Below are 27,672 nucleotides of genomic sequence, written 5' to 3'. Positions count from 1 at the left end.
TCCAAACACATAACAAAAGTTTTGCTGCAAAACTCGTTCCCATGGCGGCACCGCTTGTGTTTACCATACAACCACCTACATATAGCTATACATATGTTGCCTGTTGCTGCTGCAGTGTCGCAGATTACCGTAGCGATTGGGGATTGTGCAAAGGCTCTCGAACTGTAGTGAACAGCTTGGAAATCACTTAGGAGTAGTAGTGCTGAAAAATACAATATTAAGGTGATGCTATTATATCAAGATGGATTTATTATAGGTGACAGCATTCACCCAGCTGAATTTTTCGCCGTAGATATGGCTTACGTCAAAATGATATGCTTTGTTTGTATGTATTGGTATGTTTACATTCGTATTGTATTGTATTTTGACTTGATGCTTGTATCAAAGGCAACAACAAATACATGTAGGGTTTTACTTATATGTGGTTGCTGTCACCTATATTAAATTCGCCTTATATCGTAACGCAATGTTTTACATTATTTTTGTGGGAGCCCTACTTAAGCCTACCCAGTTAGAAGTTAAAAGTACGTTCACATATGCATTAATTACTAATAACCCACAAAATTAATCTGCGCGTTCACATATGACAGATTACTTGCAAAATTGACAATCAGCTGTCAATACTCGGGTGTTCCGCAAGGTTCTCACCTCGGTCTGATTCTTTTCAGCATATTCGTGAATGATATTGGTAACGACTTCAACTCGGAATACCTACTCTTTGCAGACGATCTTAAAGTTTATCGATCAATCACTAGTGTGCTGGATAGTCATCTACTACAACAAGACGTCGATAATCTCTCTGGCTGGTGTGCAAGGAACAAACTGGATCTCAACTTTAAAAAGTGTGCTGTGATGTGCTTCTCGAGATCGCGCACTCCCTTACCTGCAGTGTACACACTCAATGGTGATAAAATAAGGGAGGTGGATGACATCAAAGACCTCGGTGTCACGATTGACACAAAACTAACTTTCCACAAGCATATAGACGGAATAACTCAGAGAGCTTTTAAGATACTCGGTTTTATAACTAGGAATAGTAAGGACTTCAAGAATCCCTACTCCCTGATTTGTCTTTTCAAAACTCAAGTTCTTCCAATACTGGAGTACGGATCCATAATCCGGTCTCCATACACTGAAGCAGGCATTACTAGACTTGAAAGAGTGCAGCGTAAGCTCTGCAAGACCTTAGCCTTCCGACATTCATCATCAACCGCTTCAGCTACAGAAGATATCTACATTCGGTACAACATCAACAGTCTGCGGGCTCGCCGTCGCATAACTGATCTGGCGTTCTTCTATAAAGTGGTAAATGGTATTATTGATGCCCCGGAAGTACGCAGCTCCTTCGAGCTTGCCCCGGCTGGTCTCACTCTTAGGAATAGTCGTCTACTGAAAACAGTCGCTACTTACAAAAGCTACGTCTATCACGGCCCGTGCAATAGAATAGCCATCAGTGTCAACTCACTTCATGGTGTTCTCGACTTCTATGGTGGAACCTACGATACTTTTCTGCGAAATGCCAAAAATATCATCCTATAGATTTTTCTCAAGAACCGTCTGGCCCATTTTCTTTATCATTGTATTACTTACCAGCCCTCTATAAATTCTGTTTCTGTACCCTCTTTTTATTTGTATGTATATTGCCGATTGGCGTTTGTTAAATAAATAAATAAATACTGTTGTGAAAGGTTTTTCTCCATAGAAATTATTTTGGTGGAATATTTCAGTGTTTTTAGTTTTTTTAATTATTATTAACAATAGCTAATTTAGAAGGAGAAGGATTAGCTAATTTAACTGCGCAATTGGCTGCTAATAATAAATATCAGTTGAAGGAAATTCGCAAACGACGTTTACTGAGGTTTCAAAAAATTATGGCAGAGAAATTTGGGAGTTAAGCACGAAAAAGTAGATCATCTACTTATATGTGAACGTATTATTAGCTCTCTGTATATTTGAGTGATTGATAATTTTTTGACGTAAATGTACGTCTACTTGCAACAATTAGAAATAAATAGTATAAAATTTTTGTGTTATAGAACACAACTATTTTTACTACCAAAACAGAAATTTTATATCAATGTTGCCAATGCCCATAAAAATGATTCGGATCGTTCCCATGCGGATTGATCGGGATACTAAGGAGCACAGATAAAATCATAAGTTTCTAAAAAAGTGATAAATAATTGTTTACTTGGAGCAAGGCAAATCTATTAAAGGTAGGCTTGGTAAATCAGCTGATTGGTTTTTTTTTCTTTCGCTGTGTCCATTTGGCTGTCAGCTCAGAATGAACAATGCGAATTCATTGTTTTCTACTTTCCCAATACTTTGCTTTGACAATCAAACGTACAGAACATTGTTGTTGGTCTAGTGACACCACCTTTAATGAATGCGCCTTGACTTGGAGACTCCATACTTGCACAAACGGGCTGGAATTTAGAACAATGTATATTTTGGAATTTCTGGCAAACTATAATGTTTTTTTTTTAATGAAACTTGGTGGAGATGTTAGTGAGGTGTTAAGGAACACTCTTTATAACTTTAAATTATTCGGGAAATAATAATTTTTTAATTATTTACATTCAAAATGCCCTAGGGAACTTCACTATAATTTACACTCTATATTTTTTAACATTTCACTAAAATTCACCAAATATACACTCCCACGCGTGTTTGTACCGATTTTTATGCTAATATTCTAATTATATCTATTAAAATTAAATGCAAATTCATTTGCCTATGCAATCACATTCCAATTTTAAGCGCGAACAAGAAGAAGATTGGAATTACAACAGTATGGTGTTGCCGGATGCCTGCAAATGAAAACAAAAATTAAGTACTTGAGTTTAGTGTTAATGATGGGAATGGGGGTTATTGTGTCTGCTTACTACATACACGCATATGACGTTTTAATTTTGGGTTCAATGGTTTTAACATGGAAAGGAGTTCTACGCAAAAATACTGTGGATTGCGTAGCCGGAGTTGGACTGATGAGGGTTATTTTTTTGAAGCGCGGCCGAAGGCCGCCTACGCGATAAGGACTTCCACGCAAAAATACTGTGTTAATTAATTTAATTTAATTTTAATTACTTTATTATTTTTTGTGATACGCTTAATATCATTGTTTTTAAGTTTAAATGAGTTGTATGTTTTTATTTTCAAAATTATTTCTCAACTTTAAATTACAGCAAAAAATACTGCAGTTTTACAATGAACCTTCCACTGAACATCCCTGCGTGCGAACTTCGTTTTCATTTCAGGTGTATGGCAACACCAACTTCTCGCTAAATTATAGAACTTTAACATTAAATTACTTAAAAACTATAAGCCTCCGGCAGGTTCTGTTTTCAGTTTTAAGATTGGGATACACCCCTCTATCACCCCCTTTTTACCGTTTTTTCCAAAGCGATATACATTATACTAAATTTTAGCCCACAAACGTTCTCCTGCATTCTACTGCATATTCATATGAAAACATTTTATATTTGCCAATTAAACATAAAGCTAAATACACACCAGGCAACCGTTGCAGCAACTCGGCCATGTTGAAGCAACCGTTGCCTCGTGTGTAGCTGTGTTGCCAATTGATTTTCGTGTTGCTGCAACCGTTGCCTGAAATATCAAATAAATTTGATTTTTGGGATAGGTTGCTGCAACCGTTGCCTCGTGTGTATCAATGTTTACTGCTTTTACTCGTTCAGTTCGTTGAACACAAGCAAAGAAGAAGGTTCGTGCGGAGTAAAATAAAGTGAAAAAGGAAAAAATGGCAATTGAAAATAATGAAAATTATGTTAATTTTATTAACGAATATAAAAATTTGAGAGAGCTGTGGGATATAAGTAGTGAAAAATATAAAAATAAAAATTTTAGAAAAAAAGCATACGAACAATTAAAAAATGAATATAATAAAATTGATAAAAATTTCAAGTCCGCAAAAGCGTTTCCTGTTACAAGATACCGCAAAGTTATTGCCAGTCTAATTTCTGCTGCCTCTCTCATTATGGTATCTTGTTTCGTTATTTTGGCCTTTACAAAGTCCAACAATTTTCTAAACAGGGCTTCGTCCATCCTCATGTAATTTTTAAAGTCCGCTGGCTCATTTTCCTTCAGTTCTTTCAGCAGCCTCTCTTTCGAAAATTCGATTTTTTTAAAAGCCAATTTTTGGACCAGATTTTTTTTCTCTTCTTTTGTTGCATCTCTTCTTCCTCATTTTCGTACAAAAGTTCGTCAATTATAATAAGAGAAGTAATTTTACGCATTTCGTCGATCATTTAAAAAATTTAATTTTACATATCTTCCGCTTGTACCTTTCCTGCACCACAGTTATACACAATACTGAGATTGAAGCAACGGTCGCAACGTGTTTCTTAAACAAAGGCAACACGTTGCTGCAACCGTTGCTTCAACGGTTGCCTGGTGTGTATTTAGCTTAAAAAGCACACTCTATGTACAGCATAATATATATACATATATATATTTATATGTGTATATATCTTAGTATATGGCACTCTTGAACAGCTGATAGACAACAATTCACTTAAAATTGCATTTTGTAGTTTTGCTCTAATTTAAAGCTCTCTAATTATTGTTGAAAGATGACGGAAAAAGCAGCAAATCCATATGATATGGATAGTTCCACATTCGACGCAGAAAAGTATTTGGAGAAGTTACTCAAGGTAATTAAGTATCTGCTGCTCGTAGATTCAATTCCAATTCTAGTTTACTTTCTCACATAAATTCTTATTTTCTTGTTTATTGGTACGCAGGATTGCACTTTAAAGCAGATCATGGACACTGAAACGGCAGTAATCAAAGACACTCAAACACTACATTCGGACATGCAGACATTGGTCTATGAAAATTACAATAAATTTATCTCGGCGACAGACACTATACGCAAAATGAAAAATGACTTCAAGCAAATGGAATCGGATATGAACTTACTACGCACAAAAATGAATACCATCACATCATTTAGTGAGCAGATTACCGACACGTTACAAGGCACTCGATCGCAACTATGCCGTCTATCAGAAAAGCACTCTCTGCTTAAAAGATTGCAGTTTTTATCGTCGTTACCAGCAAAATTAAAGAGTCTTATTGAAGAGCAAAATTATGCGCAGGCAGTTCAAGACTATTTACATGCACAAAAAGTTTTCGCGCAATATGGCCAACAGCCGTCGTTTGATGGTATTCAGCGAGACTGTGACGCTATTTTGCTTGACTTGAAAGAGCGTTTGCGGACGGACTTTCAAATGGCTAGCAATACAGCGCAATCGTTAAGTGAAATTGGTGAGCTGCTATTGCAGTTGGAGGAAAAGCCGTCTGATTTAGCTGATGAGATGTTGACATGCGCTTCAAAGCGTTTGCACGAACAAATTGTGCTGCTGCAAGTATAAAATGCAATAATGTAGCATGAAACAAAAAACCAATTTTAATTTTTTTTTATAAGGATCAAACTGAACGCGATATGATTGAATTTGTGGATATGGGCATAGAAGGCTTCCTTAATGACTTGACTTTAGTAGTTACTTCGTTCTTTGACATGTTTGTTGCAAAGAGCCATGACACGGAAAGGTAAGCGTACTGTAAATATCTATAAAATTTGTTTAAAAAAGTTGTCATTCTAGCGATGATTTCCAATTGCATGCTTTGAACCAATTAAATATATTTCTAAATCAAAATGTCGACAAATACTTGACGCTCGTGCAAGATCGTGTTGAATCGGACATAGGCTTTGGTGATACGCAAATAATGTTGCGCGCACTGGATCGCCTCCATCGACGCCTGCTGGCCATGCGTAATATTTGTCGCGGGTTGGATATACAACGCAATACAATAGACATCATAATCGCAGCAGCACATCAACTTTGCGAAGTCCACACCAAAACTTTGAAAGACCACTTCTCCGATAGTCTCAGTTCAGTGCGATTGGCATTGGTATCCGCTAAAAGTGACAGTAATAGCTCTAACTTAAATGAATTAATCACCAATTTGTACATCTCTATGGTGGAGAAGGTGAAAGGAGTACTACAAGATTTATTGGTATTTCTGCAGACCGACTGGTCTTTCAATATTAAGGCAGAATACAAAAGAGATCTATGCGTGGAAGGCATACGGGAAAACTTGTTAATTGGTTAGTATGGCAATTATGTAATTACATTTGAAATTTTATAATATAAAATGTGTGTTTTCAGGCTTTATGCGCCACATTTCAAGCGTAATGTGTTCTTTCGCCGACGCTTCAAGTTCAAGCCCCCCAAATCTTCTGTTAGTTTTGTCAAAAACATGTCTCGAAATGGAACAAAATGGTGTACACACACTGGTAATTATGCAATGACGTTTTCCAATAAGTGACTCTTTTACGTGCTAAAAAATTTAGATTACTTTGGTTGACGACTTATACGAAATCGATTCGGAGAATAGTGCAATATTAACGCATGAAACTGAAATGTGCGCCGAAATGCGCGAGACTGCTCAAACACTACTTGATGCGTATGTGCGTTTGCAGGGCACAAATATTTCACAGGTATATCAATACTTAAGCATAAGTTGTTCACTTGTACTGTACCGCCGGTAAACCATCTGCATATTTCAGATGCTTCGTAAAAGTGTTGAAACACGCGATTGGCTAAATTGTCTCGAGCCGCGTTCAGTGCGAGCTGTAATGAAACGCGTTGTGGAGGAACTCGGCTCTATTGAGTCTGTTGTTGCCAGTCTGTATGAGGCGGGTGTGCGCACGACAGCCAGCAGCGATTCCAGCCGCAAGACTCACTTCAGCACTTTAACCACATCTAAACAGCAGTATCGCTCCAATTGGTCTAATTATACACCATCACAATTGGAGTCGAGTTATGTCTCGAATATTCATCGTTTATTTTCGGAGCGTGTTGACATTTTTACCAACGTGGATTTTTCGAAAGTTTCGATTGTGACGGGAATTATTAAAATTGGCTTAAAGGTAAATGAGTTTTAATTTCGCTTGAAAATTATTTTAATGCAGCTACTCGCAATACCTATGCAGACACTTTTGGAATGTGTGCGTTTGCGCACATTTAGTAAATTTGGTCTACAACAAGTACAAGTGGATACCCATTATTTGCAAATGAACCTTTGGCGTTTCGTAACAGACGAGAAGTTAGTATAAAAAACCAACATCATGGAAAGTCGATAGCTTTTAAAATTCATTTTTACTGTTTTTTTAGTCTTGTAAATTTTTTGCTGGATGAGATACTTGGCTCGGCAGTACATCGCTGCTTGGAGTCTATACTGATGGAGCCGAATGCCGTTGAAATTATATGCGAACGTGGTTAGTATAATCTGATATCTGGTATAGAAATGTGATTATGAATTAGTATATTATGCATAAGATGTTATACATTCAACATTTTGACTTTTTATAAACGCTAGAAATTCATTTAGTTTTCAACTATCTATTCCATGCCAATGCTAGCGTAATTATGGACAAAAGCAAACGCAATATTTTAAAGGATATTCTATAAATGTATTTAAAATGAATATGCAAATAGAAAGGAAATAAAATTACAAACGCTAATAATATATTTTAATTAATGGTAAAGACTATACTGTTCTCATTAGTATTCCCATCCTCGTCGTTGTCACTGAAACCCTCCTCAGTTGTCACCAATATATTGTGTGTTTCGCGTCCATCGTCTGATTTAATAAGAATCACTTGCGGCAAGGAATCATCACTGTTGTTGTCTATTTTTGATTTGTATTGCTTTTCTTCCGTTTTAGAGTCTGTTGCATCCTCTTTCCCATCAGCAGGAATAACAGGTTTGGCAGCGTTTTCGCGTCGCTGTTTGCGCGTCTCTTCAAACTCTTTTGGGTGCATTTTTTTGCGATGCGAATGCATATTCGCATTGGAATTAAAAGTTTTAGGGCAGTGCGGACAACTGTACAAAACCTCGCCAGTGTGCATAGTCATATGTTCCTGTAGAGAATTTATAAATTTACATATAGATATTATAACAACTCGTTGTGAGGATGCTTCAGTTGTACCTTCAAAGTGATGGCTTTCTTAAAAGCCTTCTTGCAAACACTGCATTCGAATGCGCGCGCAGATTTATGTACATACCGCTGATGGCTGAGGAGAGCACTACGATTTGGTGCCACCTTACCACAAATACTACAAACGTGCACTGTTCCGTCATCGTTGTGACGTCGTTTATGTTTCTGCAAACTGTACTTATCTTTATGCCAGGACCCGCATTTATCGCATTGGACCTTCGGCAATACAATGCCGGAGTGTTCTAATTGATGGCGCGCAAAGGCAGTGCGGCCACGTATAACCTTCGCACAAACATCACACATAGTGGCACCATAGCCCGAGTGCATTGTCTTCATATGTGTGCCGAGCCAGTTGTATGAGGCAAAGCTTTAAAATATGCAAATAAATCGCTTTAAAAAATATTAATTTGATTTTAAATTTACTATATACCCCCTATTGCAGACTTCACAGATGTGTTTACGTTCTTCATGAATAAGGCGGTGTTGTTCGAGGATATAAGGGCGCGCAAATCGTTTGGGACAATGCTCACATTGGTATTGCTTTTCTTCTTCAGGCTGGTGTTTGATCAAGAAATGATTCCGCATGCACTGTTTGTCCGCAAATGTTTTGTCACACGACTCACACCTACCGAAAATTAGAATTTCAATATTTGAACTTTAAAATTACAAATCCCGCAAATACGTGTACCTGTAACAATCCGGATTTATATGTTTTTCAATATGCCCCACCAGCAGTGCGCGCTTGTTGAACTTTTTATTGCAACAAGTGGCATATCCTTTACACTGATGCATTTTTTCCATATGCTTGCGCAATTGGGAAAAGGTCGGCTGCTCGGATGCACAGATGTCACATGTTAAGCGAATGCATTGCGCGATTTTTTCATCGATTTGTCGCATTCGTTCCTCGTAACTTTCTTGTTGGGAATCATCTCCTTCGTTTGAATTCCTCTTTGATTTTGACTTTTCTTTTTTTGACGACTCATCGTCAGTGGCTTCAGATCTAAGTTTCGGTGGGCGTCCGCGTCGTTTCTTATTTCCTATAGAATTTTCAGCTTCTACTGTTTTCTCATCATCGGGATTTATTGGTGCATCAATATTTGAACTGCTTTTGTTGTGCTCGAAGTTCTTTTTTGTATTCGAGCGAGTGACCCGTAGCTTTTTTTCAGGTGGCAAAGCAAGTGCATCTGCAAATTAATCACAGAATATCTGTCAGGTAAAAAAGCAATATGTGAAAATAAACTAAAGTACCTTCGCTTTCTTCAACTAGACCCATCACATCTTCTATAAAAGATTCACTGTAAATAGAGCGTTCATCATCGTTCCATAACAGTTCGTTCTTAAGCAACTTCGGTTCCTCGTGGTTTTCCTCATCGGTAGTCGACTTATTTTGGTTAGGGTTTTCAAATGAATCGTCTACTATTTTCTCTTTTTCTCCACCACTCTCGGGTTTGGATAGTGTGGTTGATAAGCTTGTTTGTAACCATCCATCGACTACCTTCTCGTCACTAACCGAATAACTATGTTGCTTACGGCCCCTTGGTTCAGCATCACTCTTCAATAAAAATCGCTCGGTTAGTAGACGATGAGCCTCTTCCACACCTAAGTAAAACTCATTGAAGTTGGATACGCTAATCCAACAGGAATTACATATTGCTGTTGATATTGGGTCGTCGCTTCTTGGCTTGGTGGTAGAATCAAAGTAAAAGACATTACAATCCAAGCTTCATGATCCTGTCATTTTATGAACTTACCTCGAACCAAAAGTGTTTAGCAAGCACAGCGGCCACATTTAATTCAGTGCCTATCTCGTCGAAAATGTTTATTACCTCGGTAATATCTTTTAGACACAGTCGACAAATCATTATTTGTTTGTATCAATATATTCAAAACGCATTGAAAAATAAAACATTGGTAACTAATAAATAAACAAGTGGAAGTTTCACAGCAGTAGTAAACAAAAAATCACAAAATATAACTGCATTGCGACGTGATATGAGAGCTAAAGCTTAATAACACCTTGACTGTACTTTCAATTAAGTTCGGAATTCGATGAAATACGATACTAAATCGATATTAATATTTTCCTATTCCGATATTTTTTACTCGACTTTTTTTCATGGACTTTTTTAACGTATTTGATCCTCAGTTTTGGATCGAATTTTCTAAGAAATAATAAAGATTTGTAATATATCGCACTTGTTACGTTAAGGGGTTAGGTGGGTTACAGAGGTTCAAAAAAAGGGTATTTTTACTATTTTTTTTAATATATACAATCATATATTTTATTTAAATAATTCAGCATATCAAAGATACATATTTAAACAGTATTTTGTGAAATTTTTATTTAAAAATTCCGAAAACTCAGCCGTTGGTACCTCATCTCCCTTAACGTCTCACAAAAAAATGCTCTTGCCGTGGACAGCATAACTCATTATTGGTTCATCTAAAATCAAAAAACCAAAAATATTTCGTTAGTACATGGATAAATCTCGTTACTGGACGAAGGAAAAAAAAAATTAATTTGAATTTTTGACAGACTTTGAAAAAAAACACATTTTTTGGTCAAATTTTCGTCATGTGTTGGCTCGAAAAAATTAGTTGTAATAAAAAAAAAATCCTTCGTTCAATAACTTGATAATGTTATTCCAAAGATGTGTGCAAAATTTGAACAAAATCGCTTAATAACTTTTCGAGAAATCGTGTCCACCGACTTAAAAAATCGAGTTTTGAGATAAACGCGTTTAAAAACGAAACGCTGCACTGGCATGGCCTAATGGGCGGAACTTCTGAAGGGTCTATCTCGTAGAATTTTACTCGGATCAATTTGAAATTGTAGGAGAATATTTTAAACATATTTTACTATTTAATAAGACAAAAAAAAATCGATTTTTTGTAATTTTCAAACCCACCTAACCCCTTAAAGCGGAACAACTCAAAAAGAAAAGGAAAAGAGTAACCACTCAAAAATTTGTTATTTTAGCGCAACTACTAAACAAATAAGAATGAAACAACCGTTATATTGTTTTTAATGATATTTTCGTGCAATTACATATTTTTTCCTACCTATATTATTAATATTTACGGAAACAGTTTTTCGTCTCTACTGAAAATGTTCAGATTTTGAGTTGTTACGCTTTAACGTAACAAGTGCGATGTGTGCAGAGCAGAAAATCATCTAATTAATTAATCAACAACAATGTTTTGTACGTTTGATTGTCAAAGCAAAGTATTGGCAAAGTAGAAAACAAAAAAATGAATTCGCCTTGTTTGATTCTAGGCGACATGGACACGGCAAAAGAAGAAACAAAAAATCAGCTGATTTACCAATACCACCTTTAAAGATTCACCTTGGTATTTTCTTTTCTCGCAAAATGTCGCATTCATTTCGCCCTGCGCCAGAGCTGCAAAGTTTTATTTTCTTTTCTCAAACTGTTATAAGCTGAGTAGGCGAATGTTGCTGATTTTTATTTATTGTGTGCAAAAGTTCTTTGAAATATTTTCACGAAAACCTTGATTGTTACGAAAAAGCGGAAATATATCATTATATTATATAATATTTGATTTATATACTATCTTTTGTATATTAAATATGTAATTTGCGGAAGTGTTGAACTTTTGTTGGTCTATGCTCATATGAAATATGAAATATTTTCACAAGGGATGTGCCAATATCTTATCATTTCTTTATTATTAAGTCTACAGTTTGTCAATAATATCTTTGTAAAATGAAGAAAAATTTAAAATTTTAGCTTTGATCGAGAATTGCAACAACTAATAAAAAAGCAAACAAAAAATTTATACACACATTCCAGTACTGTACTTGTCTATGAATATAAGGCGCCAACAGTTATTAAATAAACACACACATTACAAAAACAACAACAAAAATAGATGTTCACTCTATTTAAGGGGTTAGGGGTAGTCAGAATTTTAAAAAAATCGATTTTTTTTTGCATTTTCTTAAAATATAATGTTTTAAAAATATTGTGTAAAAATTTGAAGTGAATCCGACAAATACTTTTCAAGTTATTCAACAATTAACAAAGGGCGCTCGGCCGCTCCTGAGCCGATAGCAAAACTTTAAATGCGTTTTTCTCAAAACTATGTTTTTCAAACTGGTGCACACTGTAACTTAAAAACCGCTACGTAGATTTCAATAAAATTTATACAGCTTTTGAAAAACATAAAAAACTTGTGCCTGATCGAAGGATTTTTTTTTTTTCAAAAATTTCGATTTTTTTTTAACAATTAACTGTTGGTTTTTTTTTCTAAAATTTTCTGAGGCCGCCATTTTGTTCATTTTGAAGAAAAAAAAAAGCTTCGATCAGGCACAAGATTATCTATTAATAAAACTAATTTTTCTTGTCCGATTGGTTTTAAATGAATCTGCAAGGACTTGTGATGTTCACCGCAAGGGACTTCTGGAGAAACGGGCTTCACACAAACAGCGATAACTTTTGCAATTATTAATTTTTTTTTTTTTTTAAATTTTGGTGAAGTCAAGTTAAAACATGATGTTTTTATGCTATGTTTTTATTTTTGTTAAATAAATTAATTAAGTAGCAAAAAAAAATTCGTGAAAATCATCATTTTTTCGGGCCTCTGACTACCCCTAACCCCTTAAAAAGTGTCAAAAAAATCTTTGCATAACTGATGTACCTCGTTGACTTCTGGACTGGAGTGTTATCTTCTCAAAAATACCTAAGTGGCTTAAGCAACTTAGATAGGGGAAGGAAATCAAATGCAGGTATCACAATGGACCTTAAGAGCAACTTGGCTAACCTAACCTAACTCAGGTCAATTATTACAAAATCTTACAGACTAGAAGTACCGAAAAATTTAATTGCTCATGAACTTTTTTAAACTCTACTTTTTCACATTTTTCAATTTTTTTTAAATGAGAACATGCTTGTTTTTTTTCTTATTGGCAATATCTGGAAATAAAAATTAATACAGTCAAACTTGCGCTTCTATTCAATATGAAATGTGACGTTGCCCTTAAATGATTTTTTCTTGTTGGTTTTTTTGTATAAAACTTCTAAACAGAGCTTTTGCCGGTGGCAGCAATCTTTTCTTGCTGTGGACTTCTGCAAGAGTGAGAGTTCGTTGCTAGACATATCCGCGTTGTTCCGATAGCGCAAGCATGATTGCCGGTGCAAAGATATCGATATATTGATACAAAAACTCGCACATATGCTTCTATTATTGTGAATGGTATATTCAATTAAATGCAGAACATTTTTCATAGTGCAAATGCAGAAATTTCCTTGAATTTATGAATTGAATAGTTTTGTTTGCTAAAATGAAGGTAATATATACGTTTTTTTTTTTAAGTTTTACGTGAATATTAAAATAAATTCATTCTATAGCGTATCAGCGAAAAGAAACTGGAGGCGTTCGCCGTTGGTAACATGGGCAAACGCACTTTGTCCAAAAAAGAATTAGAAGAACAGAAGAAAAAAGAGGATGAGGCAGCGGCGGCCCATGTAAGGCTTTTATATGAAAAAATGTAATGGAAGGTAAATAAGAAATACTGTATTTTGACAGGTCTTTAAAGAGTTCGTTGAAACTTTCCAAGAATCCCCCAGTGCCTCGTCTAAAGTTTGGGTGAAGGCGGGTACATACGATGCCGGCTCCCGACGTAAGTATGCAGATGTGTACGCAAGTTTATTTAATGCCCTTAACTCACTTTCTAAGGCGAGGATAATCGAGAGAAGGGCAAGTTATACAAGCCGGGATCAAAGCTGGACGAAAAAAGTGCTGCAGAAAAAGCTCAAGAATATGCCAAAATGCTAGCTTCCGATCTTAAAAAGGATTCAGTTCCACTTAAAAAGAAGAGCCAGGAAAAGAAAAAGAGCAATTTGGAATTATTTAAAGAAGAATTGAGACAGTAAGTTTGGGGATTCTGCTGTTTCCGTGGCGCCGCAATCTTATGACGGATTCTTATAGAACTCGACAAAAGAAAACGAAATGAAAGAGTAACATTTTTTGATATCCCGCTTGGTTTTCGAGATATTTAACACGGAAAGGAGTTCTACGCAAAAATACTGTGGATTGCGTAGCCGGAGTTGGACTGATGAGGGCTATTTTTTTGAAGCGCGGCCGAAGACGGCTCACGTTTCCACGACAGTCGGTTCTACGTTACCGAAACGACCCGGATTTATATCCGGCCAAGGACTGTCACTCCAGCTGCATTCACCGTATGTAAATATGGGGAATGTTTATGCTGCTACAACAACAACAACGGCTCACGCGAAAAGAAGTACTACGCAAAATTACGGTGGATTGCGTAGCCGGAGTTGGACTGATGAGGGTTATTTTTTATTTAATATCTCGAAAACTAAGCGAGATATCAAAAAATTTTACTCCTTCATTTCGTTTTCTTTTGTCGAGTTCTATAAGAATCCGCCATTAAATTGCGGCGCCACGGAAACAGCAGTATTGCCGTAAGTTTGAAAAACAAAAAAAGATTGCACTAAATTAAAAAAATGTATGGTAATTAACAGAATACAAGAGGAACGTGAAGAGCGTCATAAATATAAACATTTAGCTGGCCAGGCGGTAGTACAGCAAGTCGTTGAAACTGCGCCAGAAACACGAGAAACCGGATCTTTTGATACTGGGGACCCTAACACCACTAATCTATATTTGGGAAACCTCAGTCCTAAGGTATTTATGTAGTATATTCAAATATAATTTTTTATAACTATATATGCATTTGTTTTTTTTTTATTTATAAAGATCTCGGAACAACAACTTATGGAGATTTTCGGTCGATATGGACCACTTGCTAGTATAAAAATCATGTGGCCCCGCTCTGAAGAGGAAAAACAACGCGGCCGTAATTGTGGCTTTGTAGCTTATATGAGTCGCAAAGACGCCGAAAGAGCACTGAAAACACTAAATGGTCGATACATTATGGGCTATGAAATGCGTTTAGGTTGGGGCAAATCCGTACCTATTATGAATCAACCTATTTTTATACCACCCACGCTGTTGGAGCTAACGTTGCCACCACCACCATCCGGTTTACCGTTTAATGCTCAACCTCCACCTGCAGATGCGCAAACTTTGCCAAGAATCAACTATAAAGAGTATACCACAGATGAAGAAAAAGAGAATATGGAGAAAGTACTGTTTAACCTCTTCCATAAGTTAATGGTTTATATTAAACTTTTTTTTCATTTTCAGATTCTTTATAAATCTATCGTGAAAGTATTCATTCCAACAGAAAAGTAAGTTTTAGTAATGCCTATAATCGAGTTTGATTAATGTACTACTATTGAATTTTAGAGCTGTGCTCAATATTATTCACCGTATGATTGAATTTGTCATACGTGAAGGCCCCATGTTTGAGGCGTTGATCATGAGTCGAGAAATAGAAAATCCATTATTTTCATTTCTATTCGACAATGAAAGCCCCGCGCATATTTATTATCGTTGGAAGCTATTCTCTCTACTGCAAGGCGACACACCCGCAGAATGGAATGAGAAGGAGTTTCGAATGTTCAAAAGCGGTCCGATTTGGAAACCGCCTATAGCGAACTTTTATACCATGGGCATGCCTGATGAACTGGTCGTTGATCCCGATGCAACTGTTGTACACAAGGGTGCACTTTCAAACGCGTATGTTGCTAAAATACAGATGTCATAAAAAGTTCAGAAAGTGCTTTCCTAAACACCCTTTAATTTTGTTTTTATTTTAGACAACGTGATCGGCTAGAAGACCTTTTGCGTCATATTACACCAGAACGCTCGCGTGTAGGTGATGCAATGATATTTTGTATCGAACACGCCGATGCTGCAGATGAAATTTGTGAATGTATCGCCGAATCATTGTCTAACCCAGACACATTGGCATCGAAGAAAATCGCACGTCTCTACCTGATATCAGATCTTCTGCATAACTGCACTGTAAAAGTCTCAAATGCTTCGTTCTTCAGAAAAGCGTATGTATTTCTTATTTATAGATATCCTAATCTAAAAAAACAAAAACAAAAATATTTTCCCTCAGTATTGAAAAACATTTGGTAGAAGTCTTCGAAAATATGCACAATTTTTTCACATTAATGGAAAGCCGTCTAAAGGCAGAGGGCTTAAAATCACGTGTTATCAAAGTGATACGCGCTTGGGAGGAATGGACAATATATCCTAAAGAATTTTTGGCTAAATTGAAGGGTGTGTTCTTGGGCAAGCAGGTACACAATTAATACAGAAATGCATAAATATTACATATTCTTAAGCATCCAATATGTTTAAATACGCAGATTGTGCCATCACCACCACCAGTCGAAGACGTCGTTGAAGAAACGCCCGAAGATATTGATGGTGCCCCAATGTCCGGCGATGAAAAGGATGATGAAGATTTAGATGGTGTGCCATTGGATGGGGCAGCTTTATTGAAGAGCGCGCTGATGCGCGGCCTGCCGGAAGCAATGTCGATCCAGAAAAGCACACCAACGCAGCGAGGCCTAGGCATCGATGAGGAAGATGATGATATCGACGGTGTACCATGTAAATTGCGAAATTGAATATCTTTTGAAACATTAAAATTTGGAAAAAAAAAATTTTAATTTTCAGTGGACGAAGATATCGACGGTATACCATTGGAGAAACTACCATCTGAGCTTAGTGACTCTCAGTTGAAAGCTAATGCAAAAGGCGGTGCATTTATACCATCCAAGTGGGAAACGGTTGATCCCGAACAAGTTGAAGCACAGGCAATCACCACTAGCAAATGGGATACACTGGATCCACCGCAAGCACCAAAGTTCTATGACTCTAGCGATGACGAGCAGAATAATAGCAATATTGCACAGAATTACGATGATGATAAACGCACAAAGTTGCGTGAAATTGAAGTGAAAACGATGCAATATCAAGACGAGTTGGAAGCGGGCATGCGACAACTAAAATCTGGCTGGACCATAAGTGAGCAAGTGGAGCATTTTAGGCGAAAGCTGCTGAAAAAGGTGGGTCATGCAAATATATTTTCAATTTTTAATAATTTATATAATTGCTCTTTTTTTTTTTTTGACCGCTCTGTAGGATAACGAGGCGACAGATTCTCCGCTCACTTTTGTAAATACAAAAGACAATCGTCGTGGTAGTGAATCTCCGGATAGTACAAGTAAGCGTGCGCGACGCCTTAAACGTTCACCATCGCCGATACAATATCAAAGCAGCAGTTCGCGTTCTTCACCAGCACGATCCAGCTGCAAACGCTCACGTTCGCCATACACCACACGGCGCGAGATTTCACCTGCTTCTAGCAGCACGCGGAGCGCTAAAACCTCAAGACGCAATCGATCACGATCGCCTTCAGACTCGCCAAAACGGTACACTGAACGTACATCGTACCTATCAAAGTCAACTCGCTACGAAAATTCACCACGGCCAACGCGTAGATCACCTTCGCCCGGGTACACTTCATCGCGTTCGTTGAAACGTGATGACCGAGAGCGTGAACATCGCAGCGAGAAACATAAAAGCAGACATAAGCATTAGATTCAGCATTAGTCTAGTAGAATTCATTTTATAATTACGCTAGGGTTATATTGCATGTCTCCTTTACAAATAAAAATAATAATAATGATATTAAATACATATGTATGTATGTATTCCATTTGTGGAACAACATCAAGACGCACACCACAAATAGGAGGAGGAGCTCGCCCAAACACCTAACAGAAGTGTACGCGCCAATTATTTATTTATTTTTATGTATGTATATAAGGTTTTATTAAATCAAAATTATACGTAATTAACTTCGTTTACGGCGTAGTATGGGTTGTATACAGGTATGCTTTCAATTTTAATGGAATTCAGGTTCAGTGGATATAAACTAAGATAAGAAGAAGAAACACACCAAAGCCAATTCTATAGCCTGAAGAATTTCCCTATCACAAATTCGAATATACTTGTATGTACGTATCTACGTTGGCTGGAGCTGATTGTTGTCCATCAATCATTTTAAACACTGTTGATTTCACTTTCTTGCTTGTAAGTTTCTATTATGTCCTCAATAATTTCCCAATGTTTTTCCTTTGTCAAATCGGTAACAAATGGCTGCAAGTGTGGTTTTCTGAATTATTTCTTACATTCTTAATAAAAAGTTATATGGCAAAACTTACTGCATACCACATAGAAGCATCGTCAGATTCATCGGCCAGAGGGACTTGCACGCCATATGTTTGCAGGGCTAGTGAAAGGCAGCATATGGCCACGTGCGATGGCTTATGAGATAAAATTTTTGGGCTATGATGAAAATCTTGCAGAAAAGATGCCGCAGCCTTTGCAATTGGCACTGAAGACCAGACAGTGGGGCCTAGCCAAGATTGCAGTGACTTCATGTAATAGAGTAAATACTAGCGGAATTAAGGTAAAAGCAAAAGTGTTAGTTTTATATGGTAATTTCTGTACTCTACATTAGTAACATACCTTGTGTGGATGTTCAATATTCAAATCAAACTTCAAGACGCGCGCAATTAGTAACTCCGCTTGTACTATAGCATCACGTATCGACCAGTATTCATCTCCCAATTCTAGCGGTTGAGAGCCACGATTCAGTGTACTATGAGCGACATTGATGACATCACGAATCTTTACAGGATCATCTTTAATTTTGCCGGCCAAGTACAATGCAGAAGCGGCTATGAGCTGTAGAAAACGTTGACCAACATTAAGGGTAAATTTGAAAATAGTTAAAAGATAAATTCAAAAGCATATTTAGTTTCAAGTGAGCACTTTGAAGTATGCTTTTCCATAGGTACATCTTCATCATTTAACTTACATATTCGTCATAATCAGTGCTGGAAACCTCATTAAAGAAGCGGTGATAAATTATTGCAGCACTTGCTGAGGTCAATGGCTTGATTTGCAATTTGATGGCGCACTCAAACAGGAAACGTGGCACAATACCGTTTTTTTCAATTTTTCTGTTGAATTATTTGAAAAATATAACCAAATATACATATTTATAAATATATACAATTTGTACCTATAATCTGTAGGTTTTTGTTTCTTGATTTTATTCTCTTCAATGCGTTTTTGCACCGACATCACATCCAAGACGTTCTTCATTTTAATTGTAACTAATTTGCAATCTGTGTCTGATTACCGAAACAGCTGTCGGGTTTAGTGAAGTACAGCAGATATTGTCTTCTTGTTGGAAAATGTTCGTAAAATTTAAAAGAAATATAATATTATTACGTTCTTATTGTATTTCAAATGCGTGCAGAAAGTAGAAAACTATTGCGAGGGATTTGAGCATCTTTGAAATTTGGCTAGCAACCAAACCGGTTAGGTGACACCAATGAAAGTAACCAACCACTAATATATTTATTTTTTGAGGTCGGCGTCTACACACACGCACGTTTGTAAAGTCTTTAATAAAATAAAAAAAAAATAATAAAATAAACGTTTGTAATAGAAGAACTGGTGGAAAAGAAAGGAGTGAGTTGCATGGACCATCTGTAATGCATTTGATTTTAAAGATTCAAAGATCTGTATCAAGCAATATTGTGTATTAAAAAATAAATTCTATTTCCATTTCACTTCATACAGCGAAGATTTCAAATCAGTTGCACCCTTTTTCATATCCACATAAATAAAAACTGACAATATCTTTAGTCAAATAGTCGATATTAGCGTTACACATGGTACGTGTATACACGTTTACAACCCCCTTTTCCACCCACGTCATATAAATGAGAAACTTCTGAGCATTCAGCCTACCGAAGTATTTATATACACTTTTAATTCAATGCAAACATCCTCTATTGAACACTTGTGCAAATTTAGTATTTGTTTTTGAACTTACTAGTAATATAAGTTGAAAGTTAGATGCACATAAAAAGCAAATTACTGAATATCGTTAACTACAGGCCGGGACTCCAAAAAATTATCGTATGCCGCAAGGCGAATTCATAGAAGGTGACTTCGGTAGGGATACAAGAATGATAGAATACACGCAAGGCGAATTTTAAACAAATGTAAACATATGTGTGAATTGTGGGGGACTAATACCCCCACATATGCCTTTTTATTTTATTATTAACACTATTTATTTGTGATGTTTAATTCAAGACTGTTAAAAATAATACTTATAACTTATAAAGGAACTCTAAATTTTATGTCTTGTCGTTTGCAAGAACGCTTCTCGAATGATCTCTTTCTTAGAACGAATAATAACGTTAAATTAAATTGAATAATGAATAAAAATGAATAATGAATTCAGTGTGGCCAAAAGAATAGGTATAGGTGTGTTCCCGTACGACACTTTCAGCTGTGTTCCCACAGAATGTAAACATACCAATACAAACAAAGCATATCACTTTGACGTAAGCCATATCTACGGCGAAAAATTCAGCTGGGTGAATGCTGTCACCTATAATAAATCCACCTTGAATACACGAATGCGCCTGCCGTATTCGTCGTGTCGTAAGAGCCCATGAATAAACAAGCAAAAGGAAGGGGAATTACTTGTTTGTGAAGAAGAAGAGTAGGCGAAAGCAATGAAAACAACCAAACACATGAAATATATAATACACCCACATACTTTCTCGCCACGGCGTCTTCCGCATAAACACGCACACAAACTGAATTTGGAGGTTTTATATTAATTTGTGCGTGCACAATTTAATACACGGCACTTCGTTTTCATTAGTTTGATTAGTTTAAATCTTTAAATTTAAACTTAATCTTTTAATATTACTTTAAATCATAATATTAGCAAGCCATTCCCTGAATTTGCACAAGCATGTAATTTCTCCTACTTTTGTTTGTTTTGTATTGCTAGGGAAGCTGACGTCAGACTTGTCGTAATCGTGAAAACTAAAGCAACTGTTTTTTAATGGCGCCACCTTAGATACTCAATTCGTCTTGATAAGCATATACAGAATGCAAACCGTTAATCGGCTTTCAGCGTACTAAAAGGAATCAGTTGATTCCGCGAAAATTAAAGTGTATTGTTAGAAGTATTATGATTTCGTGATTTAGTTGTTTGATTGTAAAAATGTGTAGACAAACAAACTTGGCAACGAGAAAGAAGTAGAAAAGACCTTTGACTTTCAAACCATCAAAACGCAAGAAAAAACAAATCGTTTGCTATATCGAAGTCACCTTTTGTGGATTCGCCTTGATATGCATTCTTGTATTGGTTTTCTATTAGACGTCACTTGTATTCGATAGTTTTTACACTATATTGTGTATCGATTACTTCCGATAATTTGTTGCTAAGTTTGTGTACGTTTGTTCACTCGGAGATTCATGTTGAGTTTGGATTCATTTGGGACCAAAAATAACAGTTATTCCTTTATTTATTCGAACTTTTATTTATTCGAACTGATATGTACAAAATAACATCTCTGCCCATTTAAATATCAAAGTTAGCCAATAACGCAAAGAAGTATGACTAAAAGACCATTCTAGCCGAGCGGTTAAATTAAATTTAGAGTGTTATTCAATTACAATAACACAAAGTAAGCATAATAAAATATCTGTTTCTTTGAAATTAATATTTTCTTAATATATTTTGTGCATACATATTACATTTTTTGCTCTTTTAATGGAGTACTACAACTTAACTCAAGAAATGAATAGACATGCAGTTATCGTCGTCATACCTATGTGCCAATCACACCTACTTAGAATTCCCTAATTTTCTTAAGGGGGGAAGTCCATGTAGAAGCCTCAAAATCGGTCATTTTTTAAACATATTTTTAAAGGTGATAAAATAATTATATTAATTAGAAACTTTAACACAACTTTATTTAACCTTTTAAGAGTACAAAAAAAAAATTTTTTTATTTTTTTTTCAAAATGGCGGCTCAGCATCATTTCTTGTCGGCTGCCTACAGCGCGAGGTCCCAAACTGCTCCATTTATCACTCTTAATCTATCGATCTGAAACAAAAAAATAAAAGTGATTTCATTTTATGAAATATTAACGGAAAGGATGAACCTTTAAAATTAAAAAAAAAATATAAAATTAATTATGAAATAAGCCTTTCAAAAAAAAGTCAGAATTTAGGGCTATTTTATTGACATTTTTAACCCCCAAAAAGTAATTTATCAACTTGAAATGTCTTAAGTTTTTGGTTCATCCTTCCGGTAGTAACATACAAAAAGGCCTCACCAAATTTCAAACAAATCGGTCGATAACTTTTTGAGTTACAACACGAGCAGTTTTTAAAAAAGTCGTTTCGAAATAATTGAGTTTAAAGTTTGAGGTACAGGAGCGCGCGGACCGCTCTCTAACTAGTTAGTGGGCTGTAGAAGCTATAATATTGAGAATTTCGAGATGAAAATTTCACAGTATATTCCTAAGATACTATATTTTCAAGTTATCGAAAAACAAAAAAATCGATTTTTTGAGACTTCTACATGAGGCTGCCCCCTTAAGTGCGCCCATTCATGCGATCATTAGGTTCACCATGAATTGGAAGCATTAGGCGGCGACGCAGAATCTGTTGCAAATGCAAAAAACGAACGAGGAAATTTTCACTCAACGATTTGGAGTGAGTTCTGCTGCATATATCGAGGTTCTAGAGAGCGTAATTCAACCCTGGATTGGTAGTGTACGTGGTGACATTTTCCAGTAGGACTCCAGTAGTAGGGTAGTCAGAGGAACGAAAAAATTATGATATTCAATAATTTTTTTTGCCAGTCAATCGTAAATTTTACAAAAATAAAAGCATATAATTAATGCATCACATTTCGACTTGAGTTTAGCAAAATTTCCAAAAAAAAAAAAAAATTAATAATTGTAAAAGTTATCGCTGTTGGTGTGGAGCGCGTTTCTCCAGAAGTCCCTTGCAGCGATCATCTTAAGTCCTTGAAGATTCATCTAAAATCAATCGGACAAGAGAAATTATTTTATTAATAGATAATCTTGTGCCTGATCGAAGTCTTTTTTTTTTCAAAATTAACTACGAGTATATGGCGGACTCAGGAAATATTTTTCAGATTTTCGAGAAAAAAACCGACAATTATTTGTTTAAAAAAATCGAAATTTTGAAAAAAGAATCCTTCGATCAGGCACGAGTTTTTTATGTTTTTCAAAAGCAGTTTAAGCGGTTTTTAAGTTACAGTGATCACCAGTTCAAAAAACATAGGTTTGAGAAAAACGCATTTAAAGTTTTGCCATCGATTTATGTAGAGTTATACAAATTATTTAATTACTTACACTGTGTCATCTATTCCTGGGACATATAATAGTTATAATATCGATTTACTGTTACCTACGTAGTATTCATTCCGAATTGTTGTTTTTCGATACAATCTTTAGCCTAGGAGTCCGTTTTAATAACTTTGAATAAAAATGCTAAATTTTTCTCTGACCAAAATCTGCTAAGGTTATGTAGATATTTTTTCTTAAAGTAAGTGAAATCATTTTCCTTTATTAAGGATATGATTTGGCAACCACGTTTACTTCATGCATGAATGTAGTTGTGTATGTGGAGCCAGCAGTAAATTCATTATTGATTTTTACATATATACATACCTCGTAGAAGTGTTAACGGCAATTTTGGGCGTTGAAAAAGATTTGTCTGAGAGACAAAACTCTAATAATAATACTAATATTAACAAGAACAACAAAGATATTAAAGTAAGCACCTGCTTATGCTAAATCGTTTAGAGCTAAAAAGTGTACTGCTTTTAATCCTAGTTAAAGTGCTCGCGTAAGCAAAAATTTAGTTCCGGTTCATTCACGAAATACATAAGTTCATAAAAGAAAACAAAAACATGCATCTTCTTAAAATATTTCTAAACGTTTCTGAAATGTCTTTACAAATGCTGACCTTTAAAAACGTCCATGAACTGGTGTAAGAAAAATGTTGAAGAAAAGTCATCATTCATCGTATAGGATTTGTGAAAATTTGTGAGAGATTATGGCATCTTAAATTGTACAAATTTAAGGCAAAGATACATTCGTACATATGTATGTGTGTGTGCGTATAAATATTTATATGTACGAAATGTGTTCTCCCTGCTTAATATAATCTTTAAATAAATATATATAAAGAAATTATGTTTACATTTCATGAACATGATTTAGTAGCAAGCAAAATAAACGTAATGGCCAGGGAAAACGAATAAATATCGAAAATGTAAATAAAAACTGCCGCAATAAAATGTACGCAGAGGTATTTCAACAGCAAAAAAGCAACAATACGAAATTTAAAACAATACATTAAAAATTCGCAAATTTCCCCTTCCGATCGCCGCATGAACGTGGAAAACCCATAGACTCCAATGTTACCCTCAAATTTTTGTTGTCAGTCAACTTTCTCTACAAAAGTTCCATAAGTACACACAACAGTATGCATATATGTATGTATGTGTGTATATGTGAGTGCGTATTTCAGCATTTTCCAAGTTTTCCATTTGCCGACAAAACACCTGCTGACGAGAAGTAAACAAAGAGAGCGCAACAACGACAACTAAGCAAAGCTATGTCCAATACTCTCATGCTCAGTCAAAGATTTATATTTATGTGTGTGTTAGTAGACAGTGATTTCTCAGTTATGAAAATACTCAACATTTTTACATGTTCTAAATTTAATATTATATTATAATCTATTAATTCCAAGGGGAGACACATGAATTCTGCAGAAGCTGTCAAGAGGAAGAAACGGTTTTGTACCTTCTGTGACACTGCCCTGCGCTATCACGACGAAAATTCGCCGGTCTAGGTAAACATTTCTTCAATGTATTTATGTTGCGTTTTGGAGAGATCGGAGTAAGTTATCTATGCAACATTACAGTGAAGCATGAGAGTTACTGCGTTTTCCATAGAAGAAAACCGCTACAACTTATTCTAACTTAACTAATTGTTGAAGTTAAAGTTAAAGTTAGAGAAAATGGTGAAAATCCTGCATCAATAAAAGCGTAAAGATGAAGACTATAAGGCTTTTGGGGGCTGAGTTCCAGATTGTTAAGCTTCGACTATGCAAGTTATGCAAACATTTACGAAAAATATGCTCAATCATTTCAATCTCCTCGAAGAAATATTAGTGTTCTGTTTTGGTTATCAGACCTATCCGGTACGTGTGCGAACGTAGTCAATTGTGACTGGTTGTGAGTATCTAAAAAGCATTTTCATTTGAACTCCAAAAAACGTTTAATGTTTCTTCTATTCTAAAATTCGCCTGTCTGAGACACTCTACCACAACAGCTCTCTATCGCAACAGTGATTAATCATTTGGATTACGAGAGTGCACTATCTGAGAAAAAGGGATATATCCAGTGTCGTTGAAGCAGTAGCAGGGCATTTCGTAATATAATATGTAGCCAGGCGGAAAGGCTTGGTGTGCCTATCCATATAAACACTACATATACATATGTACATATTTAAACAGCAGGAGGTGTAAGAAATATAAAGTAGAAGAAACGAATATTTTACTCACTTAACTGCCCTTTCGGCCAAATTCGATTATCGCGCCAATCAAGAAGAAGAAACTGTCTTGCACTTTGCCATAACTGGTTGCATTGTTTGATATTATGTACTTTTTCTAGTCGGGCAGATTAACTAGATGGGTTAGCAAAGAGGATAAATGAATATAACTGTGATATCACTTTTTTTGGGTCTAAGTGTACCGGTAAGCGTTATGTTCATTGAGATCAGATTACTGAAGGTTCGGCACTAGAGAGCATTTCAAACATTTCTGAGTAACATACAGTCAGCGTTAAAATAAAGAGTACACCACATATTGTTAAGATTTGTCTATTTATTTATTTATTTTCAAATTTCTATTATTTTTTTTTTAAGTATAGTTCAACTACAACAAAAGCCATGTAAACTAAAGTTTGTATAAAAATAGTAAAAATTCGGCAAATTTTCAACAGAATTTCAGACTTTTTACTTAGAATTTTTAGAAAAATTTCGGTTATCTAGTTTTATAGATCATTCAATTGTGGTATAATAAAAAGCAAGTTTTAAGTACGTTCAAAATTACTCTGATTTTTGACAATTTTTTTAGGAAGCGGTCTTGCGCATTTTCTCTATTCGACACAATTTTCTTATATGGAAAAAACATCCTATACCGTCAGCAGAAAAAATTGTCAAAAATCAACGCATTTTTTGAACTACTTGAATTTTGTATTTTAGTATACCAAAATTCAATAATCTACAAAACTGCGTACCTGAAAATTTTCTATAAATTCGTAGTAAAAATTTTGAAATTTTGTTGAACATTTGCAGAATTTTTATAAATTTTGTGTTAAGTTCGAAACCTTAGTTTATATGGGTTTTATTTTAGTACGAACCATATTTTTATATACAAATAATTGAAATTATAAAATAAGTAAACAAATAATCAAAACTTAACAATATCTGGTGTATACTTTATTTTGACGCTGGCGCTGTTAGACCAAGAGTTGTTTTGCCGAACGAATTTTAAAGTAGTTAATGGCCAGACCTCTGCACATATTCTCAATCGTAATGCTCACGAGTGGGCAGTGTTACATCAAATAAATAAACATACAGTATGAGAAAACTTCTTCTTGTTAACTGGCATGGTAATCGAACAATATAAATATACAATGTTAAAACCAATTCCAATACATGAATTACACATTTTTTTTAAATGAACATAATTTTTTTATTTCCTCAGTTAGTGTAAAAATTTATTGAACGTTATTTTCGACATTATGAAAACAGATAGACAGTGAATTATATATATATAATTGGCGCGTACACTTCTGTTAGGGGTTTGGCCGAGCTCCTCCTCCTATTTGTGGTGTGCGTCTTGATGTTGTTCCACAAATGGAGGGACCTACAGTTTCAAGCCGACTCCGAACGGCAGATATTTTTATGAGGAGATTTCTCGTGGCAGAAATACACTCGGAGGTTTGCCATTGCCTGCCGAGGGGCGACCGCTATTAGAAAAATGTTTTTTTATTAATTTTGCTTTCACCGAGATTCGAACCAACGTCCTCTCTGTGAATTCCGAATGGTAATCACGCACCAACCCATTCGGCTACGGGGTTCGTGAATTAGTGAATTATATAATAAATTGATTTTTATTAAAACAATATTTTTTTTCCTTGTTCACTCCTCTTGGGAGCATAGGGCCTCTACAAGACTCAGTCTTGCGTTGGTTTCGTTGATCTATTTTGATTTCTGACCTGCCGCTAAATTAAAGCAATATTATTCGTTATCAATAAGAACAGTGCTGATAGCATTGTCTAGATCTGATTAAAAATGTATAACCTATGAAAAAACAAAGCCATCAATTCAAAAAGTTGTAGAAAAAGATAAAAAAAAATTTGTAGCAATATTTTTTTAATTACTTCAAGTGGGCTTTTTAATTACTTTAATGGCAACATTAAGAGGAGTTTATACACCTTAGTGACATATGTATGTAGGCCAATATTTAATTTGATTAGACAAATTTGGCGGTAATCTATTACTAAGTGAGTAAAAGTTCCTCATGCCTTCCACAGAGTCCCTTTCTGTGAACCATGTATGTATGTATTACTGTGGGCAAAAAGTAAGGTGAATTTATGTATGTATGAATAGTATGTATGCTTCCTTTTTTATTTGTAGATGCAATTCTCGAATACGTTTGCGAAATATTATATTGATTTGGTCCACCTAGCGGGCGCAAATTAACTAATAAGCCTTCCTGAGCATACTAAC

General features: G+C 35.5%; 5 protein-coding genes across 7 annotated transcripts in view; 3 read left to right on the top strand and 2 right to left on the bottom strand.

Moving 5' to 3' along the window:
* The first annotated feature begins 4,511 nt into the window (after positions 1–4,511).
* LOC129244492 (vacuolar protein sorting-associated protein 51 homolog) lies at positions 4,512–7,569 on the top strand. Of its 2 annotated transcripts, XM_054882138.1 has the most exons (10): positions 4,512–4,673; positions 4,764–5,390; positions 5,450–5,574; positions 5,628–6,133; positions 6,195–6,322; positions 6,380–6,526; positions 6,596–6,958; positions 7,022–7,134; positions 7,203–7,306; positions 7,451–7,566. In XM_054882138.1, the coding sequence occupies exons 1-10, from the start codon at positions 4,593–4,595 to the stop codon at positions 7,453–7,455; spliced, it is 2,199 nt and encodes a 732-aa protein (XP_054738113.1). In that variant the 5' UTR covers positions 4,512–4,592; the 3' UTR covers positions 7,456–7,566. The 2 variants fall into 2 exon arrangements, with proteins under 2 accessions (XP_054738113.1, XP_054738112.1); XM_054882137.1 differs by having other exon boundaries at positions 7,203–7,569.
* LOC129244493 (transcription factor grauzone) lies at positions 7,480–10,012 on the bottom strand. Its single transcript, XM_054882140.1, has 6 exons — positions 9,780–10,012; positions 9,277–9,709; positions 8,717–9,212; positions 8,459–8,653; positions 8,020–8,395; positions 7,480–7,951 (listed from the first exon to the last, which is right to left on the bottom strand). The coding sequence occupies exons 1-6, from the start codon at positions 9,888–9,890 to the stop codon at positions 7,562–7,564; spliced, it is 2,001 nt and encodes a 666-aa protein (XP_054738115.1). The 5' UTR covers positions 9,891–10,012; the 3' UTR covers positions 7,480–7,561.
* A 3,112-nt stretch (positions 10,013–13,124) lies between these two features.
* LOC129245466 (U2 snRNP-associated SURP motif-containing protein) lies at positions 13,125–17,630 on the top strand. Its single transcript, XM_054883644.1, has 13 exons — positions 13,125–13,336; positions 13,398–13,514; positions 13,576–13,669; positions 13,726–13,918; positions 14,535–14,697; positions 14,770–15,159; positions 15,220–15,263; positions 15,322–15,654; positions 15,735–15,977; positions 16,043–16,226; positions 16,296–16,542; positions 16,609–17,000; positions 17,077–17,630. The coding sequence occupies exons 1-13, from the start codon at positions 13,331–13,333 to the stop codon at positions 17,533–17,535; spliced, it is 2,865 nt and encodes a 954-aa protein (XP_054739619.1). The 5' UTR covers positions 13,125–13,330; the 3' UTR covers positions 17,536–17,630.
* A 182-nt stretch (positions 17,631–17,812) lies between these two features.
* Positions 17,813–19,202, bottom strand: LOC129244588 (cyclin-Q). The gene is made up of 5 exons (XM_054882310.1): positions 19,028–19,202; positions 18,821–18,965; positions 18,469–18,687; positions 18,162–18,395; positions 17,813–18,096 (listed from the first exon to the last, which is right to left on the bottom strand). Exons 1-5 carry the CDS (start codon positions 19,108–19,110, stop codon positions 18,001–18,003), a joined length of 777 nt encoding a protein of 258 aa, XP_054738285.1. The 5' UTR covers positions 19,111–19,202; the 3' UTR covers positions 17,813–18,000.
* Positions 19,203–23,619: 4,417 nt separating this feature from the next.
* Positions 23,620–27,672, top strand: part of LOC129243843 (uncharacterized) — a 64,251-nt gene continuing 60,198 nt past the window's right edge. Inside the window, exon 1 of one of the 2 annotated variants that reach the window (XM_054881198.1) lies at positions 23,620–23,637. The gene's annotated coding sequence lies outside the window, so the exon portion shown is untranslated. Of the gene's footprint in view, positions 23,638–23,837; positions 23,855–27,672 lie in introns of those variants that run through there. The other variant, XM_054881197.1, reaches the window with a different exon arrangement.

Source organism: Anastrepha obliqua, chromosome 4 (genome assembly GCF_027943255.1).
Source record: "Anastrepha obliqua isolate idAnaObli1 chromosome 4, idAnaObli1_1.0, whole genome shotgun sequence".
Classification (NCBI taxonomy): domain Eukaryota; kingdom Metazoa; phylum Arthropoda; class Insecta; order Diptera; family Tephritidae; genus Anastrepha; species Anastrepha obliqua.
Note: the sequence above shows the minus strand (reverse complement) of the source record. Positions and strands in the feature narration are given on the sequence as shown.